This window comes from Zosterops lateralis (genome assembly GCF_965231275.1).
Source record: "Zosterops lateralis genome assembly, chromosome: 11".
NCBI lineage: Eukaryota > Metazoa > Chordata > Aves > Passeriformes > Zosteropidae > Zosterops > Zosterops lateralis.
The window spans coordinates 12749460-12759542 of record NC_139771.1 but is presented as its reverse complement, the minus strand read 5'-3'; the positions used below and the strand labels follow the sequence as shown (position 1 = coordinate 12759542).

At 49.4% G+C, this 10083-nt stretch overlaps 1 protein-coding gene across 1 annotated transcript; it reads right to left on the bottom strand.

The window, feature by feature from the left end:
- Window positions 1-226: 226 nt before the first annotated feature.
- Window positions 227-9857, bottom strand: LOC310913666 (SRSF protein kinase 3-like; the record flags this gene model as incomplete). The annotated part of the gene is made up of 11 exons (XM_083869279.1): window positions 227-414; window positions 1654-1746; window positions 1829-1898; window positions 2524-2631; window positions 3052-3137; window positions 4346-4508; window positions 6367-6468; window positions 6714-6806; window positions 8974-9061; window positions 9544-9652; window positions 9812-9857. 11 exons carry the CDS (start codon window positions 9855-9857, stop codon window positions 227-229), a joined length of 1146 nt encoding a protein of 381 aa, XP_083725405.1.
- Between the last annotated feature and the right edge of the window lie 226 nt (window positions 9858-10083).

The window sequence follows — 10083 nt, the reverse complement described above, 5'->3', positions numbered from 1 at the left end:
GCGGTCCGCAGCGCTGCGGGGGCGCGGGAGGAAGGGAGTGGAGCCGCGGGGTCGCGCCGGGAGCTGCGCAGCCGCCGCCCCGCAGGCACCGGGGTCGCTCGGCGGAGGCGGCGCACGGGGAGTCGCGGGCGGGCGGCCGTGGCAGCCGGGCCGGCCCCCGCGGGTGGGCGGTGCGGTCGCCGCGGCGGGTCCCGGGGAGCGGCGAGGCGGGGACGGGCGGGTCGGGTCACGGCGCGGCGATCCAGGCGTGCCGCAGGCTCTGCGCGGCGCTGGCGCGGCGCTCGGGCGCGTAGTGCAGCGCGGGCAGCAGGAAGGCGGCGAAGGCGGCCGCCTCCCGCGGTGTCCAGCCGTGCCGGTCCGCCAGGATGCCGGGGAGGCTACGGGGGAAGAGCCGGGAGAGCCGCAGGAGTGCGCCTGGCAGAAACAGCGTGGGCACGGCGCCTCAGTCACACCTGCGCGGCTGAGGCTGCCGCGCCTCGCCTCAGAATTAACCCAAAGCATCCTGAAAGATCTTTGCCTTCTTCTCGGAATTATCTCTGTAAGCTCCACCTGCTCTCCTCCTTGCAGGTTTGGCTGTCGGGTGCTTCTCAGGAACCACCTTTCCAAGCTAGTGTTTGGAGTCTCCCTGTTCCTGAGTACTTTTCATAGCTGAAAATGTGCTAAGAGAGCACAAAGTGTTCCCAGAATAACCGTGCCGGAGCCATTGCTGTGTGTACCCTGCCCCTGCCCACAGGCACCCGGATGCATTATGCTATTTCAGTGTCAGAACTCGTAAGACACTTTTGTCGAATTTGTTATGTCCAGGCAGCTTTATGGGGGCCAGCAGAGCGTATGTCTGAGCGGGAAGCAACCCTTGTCCTGGGAAGTGCATGGTGTAAATAGAGTGATTCAAGTTAGGCAAGTGTGGTCAGGCCAGGTTGGTTCACAGGGAGAGTGAATGTAGAACTAGTTCTGACTCATTTCTTTTAAGCACCATGGAAGGCATAAGTGTGAGCAAAGGAGGTGGATGTGCAGGGAGGTGCTTGTTAAATTACAGCATGGGACCAGTGCTAAGCGCTGAATGAACTGTGGGTAGGCTGGTGAGCATGAAAGCTGAGAAGGATGATAGGCCACATTGCAGAAGTCATGTGATGCCTTGCGGTCAAAGAAGGGTTTCAAGACTCATGAATCAAAGGGAAAGGAACTGGGGAGAATAAAACAGAAGAGATGTTTCAGATGGGTCAGAAAACTAAATATAGCAGCCATGTTGGGAGGGTATGAGTGCCCCATTCCTGGTCATCGTTCTCTGCCAATGAACAGGTGAAATCCAGCCTGTTACACACTCTTTGGCCTTCTTGGCATGGAGCTGTTTCCTGTCTCTATTTCCATTTTCTCCAAATCCAAAGCAGAAATAATGGAAATGCTTTCCCTTTTGGGTGTTTACTATGACCACTTTTCAGGATTTTGCATTCCTCCCTGGAATGCTCAGGGGATTGCAAAGATAGGCAGGGCAGGGAGTGTTACTGTTATTTATGAAATTTCCATTTGTGTTCCATCCCTGCTTGTAGCCTGCACTGTCTGAGTAACTTTTGGGGGAGTGCAGCGTGAGCTGAGTTGGAGTGTGTTGGAGATCTGCAGTGATTTTAAAAATAAACTTCCTATGCCAGTTCTTACCTGGCCTGCTGAAAAATTTTGTTGACTTGTTCCATGAGAAAACAATTTGAGGAGGAATTCTTCCCAAGAGCTCAATAATACGAGCAACATGATCTAAATGGAGGGAGGGAAGAAAAATTTAGATACAGACTGTGACATTCTGTCAGTGAAATGAATAAAACTCATTGAATCCTACCATCATCTCTGGAGAAGTATTTCCCAGGTTGAGGATCAAATAGGCACTCCCCAGTCGCCATTTCAAATGCCTAGAAATGGAGTAGCACTGTTAATTCACTAATTGTCTTGAAGTTTTCCTTGCCCACTAACTAATAGTACCAATTACCCTCTTTATCACAGAAAACTCGTCCTAAAAATGTGGAAATATTCACACTGGCTTGATCTGTACCACATTTAAACAACACCTTTAGCTCTAGCAGGATGAAAAGCAGCAAGCCTGGTGCAGCAAGCCTCTGAGCTAATCTACATGGAGTGTGAATTGCCTTAAGAGTTTAAACTAAATTAGGAGTGGGTTGTACCACCAGCAGACTTTTGCCCTAAAGCAAGTAAGTGCCAACAGCCCCTTTTGCTTTCTCAGAAAGGAAGCTTTCTTTACATGTATGGGTGGATTGTAGGGACATGCAGCCCTGGCCAGGTGATGTCTGTCACCTCCCTTACACACACAGTGGTGTCCCCAGTCCTGTCACCTCCGGTACACACACAGTGCTGTCCCCAGTCCTGTCACCTCCCTTACACACACAGTGTTGTCCCCAGTCCTGTCACCTCCCTTACACACAGAGTGCTGTCCCCAGTCCTGTCACCTCCCTTACACACACAGTGTTGTCCCCAGTCCTGTCACCTCCCTTACACACACAGTGCTGTCCCCAGTCCTACCAGGCAGGCTGTACTCCAGATATCCGCAGGAGTGCCGTAGTCTAATCCAAGAAGCACTTCCAGGGCACGGTAGGGCTGGGTCTGTATCTTCTTGGAAAAAGGCTTGTACTGAAACAGAAACAAACCCCCTATTGCTGGTGTCCCTAATCCAGTCACAGCAGCTCGTGGTCACACGCTTCTTGTGCAGTGACAGGACGTTGGGGACATGAATGCATGTTCTCAGCTCTTCACAGGACACAGCAAGCACGTTTCTGGCCCCACTGACACCACTGGAAATCTACCTCCCACCATTTCACACTGAACATAGGCTTAAATTTCTAATTGTAGGGACTAACTGCAAGCTGGAGAAACATCCAAAGCTGACAATGTCTCAGGAAGACTGTGTGCAGCTTGCAGATGAGAATGCTACAATATCAGCATCTCTGAAATAGCTGTTCAGCTGTAAAGAACAGACAGACACACAGTGACATGGAAAGAAGCACACAGCATCCCACATTGTCATGGGATTGAAATTTAGAGCAGACTCACTGTCCAGCATGCGCTTCCTAGATCTGCAATTTTCACCTCTACACTCATTAAATCAGATTCTTCCAACTGATTGCCAAGATCACCTCCTAGATGGAAAGAACAAAGAGAAATCAGGTCTTTCTGAACCAGTGAGTACACACCACTTACCACAGGAGAGGCATGTCTATCTTCCCTTAAAGTTTCTTGGCCTAAAAGGTCCTAAATATTTTTTATCATAAATCAAATGCCACCCCTCTTTTTTTGAAGGAACACAAAAGAAGACCTGGTATCCAGTATAAAAACATAAGAGAATGTTTGGGAGAACAGTAGCTTGGAGTAAAACAGTGTGACCATATGCTTCCGTCCTGCTGCAAGGTTCCTCTAGCACCAAGGTTAAATTACTGTGGGCTCAGAAGAGAGCACCAATCAGAACCAAAACATCTGTAATTTCTCTTCAGCCTTCAACAACCCTGGCTGTCACAGACCTTGGATACAGCCTGCTTGGCAAGCAACATGGAGGTTATGCTTCCATATGATCCCAGAAAAAGGTAATTCCTGGTTTAGTGCCTTAGAGTGAGCTGTCAGCCTATGCTTTATATTGTGCTTTTCTGCTCTGAGCAAAAGACTTGGTCACTAATTTAGCATTCCCTGATTGCTCCAGAGTTTGAGAGACAAAACAACACTGTTGTGGGAGAAATGCTCACAGGAGAACACAGTGCAAGGATGATATGAAAGGTCTCCTTGCTGGGAGATGAGATAATCTCTTGAGAAACTCTCCAGCTCTACATCTTATTCAATATTCACACCATTCTGTGCAAATAAATTATGTCTCAGAAGGCCTTGAAGATTAGCAGCACATACAAGTCTCCCACCAACCTCAAAAAAGAGAGACATAAAGAGCAGGAGTGTCATACAGCTTTCTGATCAAGCCATTCTGTATGTAAACCTTTCAGTAGCTGAAAACATCAGACATGTGGAACTGTCCTGTACCTAAAGCCCTGAGAATGAGATCCAAGGTTGTAGCGGGGCTGTTAAAAGATATCTGTGACCTGTAGTCATCCTTCACACAAACCCACCTGCAGGACCACATTTCTGTAGCTGCCTTGAGCCCAGGCTGGTGCTTGTGTTAAGCAGAGAAAGGAGAGGCCTTTCAGCAGGATAAACTGGCTGTAATGTTTTATACTGGCTGTAATGTTTTGTACTGGCTGTTGCAGGAGATGTGAACCTTTCCTAAGGTACCTGCTGCCTCTCATTTCTCTCCTGCCAATAAACACCTAAGTCCATTTTCTTGTTAAAAAAGCCCTGGGGTGCTCACCTGCTTCCTTTAGCCTCACTTCTGTTCCCTGGTTGCAGTCGAGTGTATCCCTGAGAAGCCTTTGGAGCCTTTTGCTGCCTCCATAGAGCAGGATGTTCTCTGGTTTGATGTCTGCGTGGATGATGCGGCAGCTCTTGTGCAGGAAGTGCAGCCCTGCCAGCACCTGGGCAATGAGGCAGCAGTGTCACACCGGCCCTGAGAGAGTCCCCACCACCTCTCCTGCCCTAGCAGCTGCCAGAGCAGGCAGGCACAGCAGGAGTGCAAGTCAGGGACAGTCTGGACATTGGTGGTCACTATCAGCAATAAATGCTTTCCTGTTGGGGTGGCCTATGGGAGCAGGCACAGGGTTTCATCACCCCACACAGCAGCAGAGCCCCAGGAGCAAGTGGAGGCATGGGCAGCCCAGTGAGGAAAGGGATGTTTGGGGTGACACACAGCAAAAGGCAGTGTGACAATCCACAGATACCAGCATGCATGGGCAAGCCCAGGGAGGTGGGAAGAGGATGGGGTATGAGGAGGCATTATGATTACAAAGTTGAACTTTCTCCTGGAAAAAACATTCTTGTTTATATGGCTGTTGTGTCTTGGGACCTCTGTGCCTTCCCACTGATTATAACCAGCCCCCAACTTTCATTTGAATGACAGTGACATGGCATGGGAGGGTGTCCCATCATAAAAGGAAAAAAGAAGACACAGCATAACACAGACAGGAGGGGGAGAGACCATGAGTGAGTGCAGAGTGAGGATTTCAGGGCCCTGCAGGGGAGCCATGTAGGGAAAGAACAGCTTGTGATGCAGCAGGGAGAGCCTGGCCTGTCACAGGGAAGAGATAAACAACACCTACCAGAGATGAACAGTCACTATCAGAAATCAATAACAGAGAAAAGGCTGTGGGGAGATTTAGGTTTGTTTTTTAACACTGTGGTCAGTCATAAAGGACTGGTAAATATTCTCTGTATTATCAAATTCTATTCTGGGATGAACACCAGCCCCAGGGAAATATCAGCCTTAAATGGTAACTGTGAAACGTGGGGACAGATTTAAATAACTAAACTGGAATGAATCAGAAGTAAATACTGCCCCAGTGCTGATCTGAAGGAGGAAAGCAGACCTGAGATTTTACAATTAAAGCAGATAATGTATCGAGCAAAAGCCTGCGTATGAAATGGAGCATAGAGGTAATGCCACTACATTTTTGTGTAACTTACTCAGGTGTTAGTGGAACTTCTTTAGAGAAAGGAGAGGCTACTACAGAAAATAGGATGAAGGAGGAAGCAATTTTCTTTCTTAGTGTCCCTAGAAGGGCACAGGAATCAGGGTAGCAAATCTTCATCTTGGCAAGTGTGCAGACTTCTGATAAATCTCAGCATGAGAGGCAAAAAGTAATTTCAACTATTCTGAGGCCTCACTCAGGTTTCCTATTCCTTAAGCAGAGCCAGCCCAGAAGAAACTCAGTTTTCACCATCTTTTAAATAGGCACAACACATCCTTACAGGAGATGAAGGAAAAGTTGGCTCTGCACAGGGAAGCCTCAACATGGAAAGAGAACCAGCTGACCAAATCAGTAATTTAGAAATTAGTGGAAAGATGGGAGTGAGACCTTGAGCAGCCTTCAGTGGCAGCAAGCTGCTGGAGCTGACAGTGTGACCCACAGCTGGATGCCAAGGCAAATGCCAGCAGTCTGACATTACTGCCAAAGGGGACTTCTCAAGGCAACAGGAGGGCAGAGATGGTTTGTCTACAAGGAGCAGAACTATGACAGGCTGTTTGTCCCCTGCTACTTCTACAAGCAGCAGAGCGCCCAATGATTACTGAACTGATGGGAACAGAAGTGCCAGTCCTGATTCCCTGGTGTAGAGCTGCAGGCTGTTGGCACTTCGTAGTCCTGACTCCTTCCCAAACCTGAGGAGGCTGCAGGCTTAGGCAGTAACGCCCAAGCCCTTCCCGTTTGAAGGAAGACTGGCATGTCCTGCAGCCAACAGCCCCTTGGTGCCCTTGCCTGATTGCAGCTAAGTTCTCACCTGCTGTAAAGACTTTTTCACAAAAGGCAAGGGTAGTCGCTGGGCTGTGTAATTTCCCATCAGACATCGAATGGAAGGACCCAGCACTTCAAATACCAAGCAGGCATGTGGGAAAGAGTTAGGGATTCACTTACAGGGAAAGGGTGTTACCACCAACCCTTTGTCTTTCACCAAAGAAAAAAACTCCTAATTCAGCCTCTCCCTTCCAGCCACGCCCATGTGCCCTGCTCCATCTACAGCCCTGCTCATTCTCCTCATGGCAGCGCAGCACTCAGGTTTACACCATCCTATGGCTTTCCAAGGCAAGCCCAGGCTTTGCTGGCCCAGAAAAGCACTCTCCATAGAAGGATATGGAAACCATTCTCTCCAATCATTCTGAAGTCATCTAACAAACAGACGATGTTTTCTCCTGCCAGATCCTTCTTCTTCATGCAGCTTACCTGAGGGAGACAATTCCAAGAAAGCTCCAATTAGATATATATATATATATATGCACAAGGACACCTTGCACCTGTTTTTTCCTGTGTCACAGACATTCTCTTCTGGGAGTTGGCAATTCATGACAAATCCCACAAAAACAACATCGGGAAAACCAGGAATGAGTTTCTGTATGTTTTGTCTTGCTCTTGACAAGGTGGGACCATCATATGCACAGTGTCAAAACAACTCACACCAATCCTGCTGATAGTATCTAGCACATTTCCTGCTGCTTATTCTCTCCAGGCAGACCCAGAAAGTGCTCCTGCTTGTGCTGGAAGGGGATTCTCCCAAGAAGACAGCTCTCTGCTCCCAGCATCAATGGCTGTCCATTTCCTTTGCCTCACACCAGCCCTTCGGCAATTTCCCTCAAGGGGTTGCAGAGAGGCAAAAACATTGTGGCTGTCTTTGGCCACTTGAATGCTACTTGTCTTATGAGGGTAGAGAGCAGTTTCCACATCTGGAAGAACCCAGTGAAGGGGGCTTCTTTGTGCTGGAAAAGGGTTGGCTGTGAGCAAGTACTGCAGTGATCTATAGCATACAGAGGGGTGGTGGAGGAGATGAACACGTCTTTTGTACTAGAGCTAAGGGTCTTCAAACCCAGCATGTAGTAGGTCCAAAACAGAGATGGTTCTTCACACAGCACATGGGGACAGTTCTTGTTACAGGGGGCTGTGGGTACTGAATCTCACAGGGGCTTGCAAGGGTTCAAGGTAAATCTACTGAGAATTCCTGCCCACACAAGCATCATCCTTGGCCCGAGAAGTCTGCAGCTGGAAAGTGCAACAGGCCAGGGGAGCATTCAGTGGGAGCAGCACCCTGTGCTCAGCTTGTCCTTATATCCACCTGGACATTTCCTGTTGGCCTAGGGTACTGAGTTGAGTGAACCTCCAGGCACAGGTGCTACAGCACCTCCAGCACCACACACCTGTGTGACAAGGAGCACCAGTGGCTTGCTCTCCCAGAGCACTTATCCTGGTACAGAAGTTCATGCTGGTTTTTTCTCACTTCACGGCCACAACTGCCAGGGGTTTGGTTTGGCTCACTTTGCAGATGTCAGATCCACCTGCACCAGTGCCAGAAGGTTCGTCCTGGCACAACAGAAGTGAGCAGCCCTGGAAGCAGAGACCAGATCATTTCTCCTGGCAGCTCTGCAGGCACTAACCCCCCACTGCTGGTGGGAACAGCCTTGGGAACCAGCTGTGTGCTGCTGAACAGGTAGGCATGCTTCTCAGAATTAATAATAAATCGGGGTGAGGCTCACTCTCTACACAGGGTTCTGCTGATGTGTAGAAAAGCAGCCCTCTGATTACATTAAATTAGTGCCACTTGGTACTTCCTCTTGCATCACTGCATCTGGCTCATCTCCCTTTAGATATGGTCTACAGATTTACAGGTGTTAACTAAACCTTTCTCAAACCTGTCGGAGAAAGGCCACAGAGTAATTTAAAATGCAGAATTCAATAGCTTTTACCCATCTGAAGCTGATATAACTTTGTATTTGAGCAAACTTGAAGAATCATAACCACAAGCTTTCTAGAACTAGCAGTTCAAGCCAACTTCAAAGGCAACTTGCTACAACCCAGATACAGGCACCTAATTACTGTCCCATTAGCAGAAACCAAAAGAAGCTTTCTGATTTCAGATGGTTATTGTATTTTGGTACATAATTTTTTTTTCTATTGCAGATATTTCCTTTCACTTCAGTATCAGTGTTGTGATACAGCAATGTCCTCTGAGTGATGTTCCGCTGTGAATGACACAGCTACAGCAGACATGCTCCCATCTCCTGCTTAAGAACATTACCACATTCTTCTGATGATTGTCTGCCTTATCATTCCTCCCTTTTGCTGGATTTCAGTCTCAGCTAAAAGAAATGGGCTGACAGGGCAAGTGGGGCACAGCCACTTCCTCCAGTATGATGGAGGAAGGAGAAGATGCCTGTTGCAGGGGCCAGTGCTGAGCCAGGGTGATTTCTATGAATTCCCCAGATTTTGGTTTTTTTTCCTATTCCCCACTAAGCTCTTTGGACTGATACCTGGAGGCAGAGGGGATGATGAGGCTGATACTCAAACCTGAACTCAGTGGCTATCTGCTGGAGCCAAGCACAGACCCACAGAATGTACTTACACAGCGGAGGAAAGCAACCTCGTCCTGGGCAGTCTCAGCAAAGCCCTCCCTGCTTTTCAGAACCTTCACAGCAACCTGTTTCTTCCTCCTGGGAAATGAACCACAGCTGTCAGCCAATGCATGTCAGTGGCTCTGACCAGCAGCACTTTACTTTCTCCCAGTCGATCAGCCCTGGGCTCCCCAGGGAAGGTGCTGCCCTTCTGCAGGTACCCTTGGCCTCAGCCTACAGCACACCAGGCCCATGGCCATTCCTCCCACTGGCATCTGGCAGCACAACTGCCCCAGGGACCAGCAAGGGACTGGAGAGAAAAAGAACATGGATACTGCAGGGTCCAAATGAGAAAAGAAAATGCAGAGCAAGGGCTGATCCCACCTCATTTACATTCTTTGATTTCTGGGGACCAGCTTTGCTCGTTGCACCCCACTAATCTTGCTGTCAGGTTTTCCCTGTGCTCAGGGATGCCTGGCATGCTCCCAGGCTGTGCTCTGCTGTTTCTGCAAGAGGAGCCAGCCCCGCCCAGGACATCAGCCACCCTTTTCCACCCCCCTGAATAGCACTCAGCCCCTCACCTCATGTCCTGGCACAGCCAGACAGTGGCAAAGGCACCGCATCCCAGCTTGTGCAGCACCTGGTATCGCGTGTTGAACACCTCTCCCTCCTGCATGGGGTGGTGGCCTCCTGTGGAAAACCATCCCCAAGAGATATTAGTGACATCTCTAAATGCTCTTAGACTGAATGAGCAGCTGAGGACAACGTGACAGATCCCTGTGGTCACTCCTAGCTTGGGAAGAGCCTGACATGATCTCATCTCTGGAGCCTCATGCCCCAAGGACTGACCTGTGCGGTGGGCTGAGAGCATCTCCTGCTGCACCTGCTCCTCCATGGCCCTGGAGCACAGCAGATCCTGGCACTAGGAGATGGAGGCAGTGGTGCACAGGTGGTGTGATCTTTAGCACTTTACTCCTCTCAAGAGAGGTGGAGATCTGCAGGGTGGCCACACCCCTGCTGTGCCCTCAGCCCTTTCCTTCCCATTCCCTTCAGCAGCTCTTGGAGTCGGGCTGTTACAAACACTTTCAGCACTTCAGGGAGACGGGGATTATTTTAAAAGT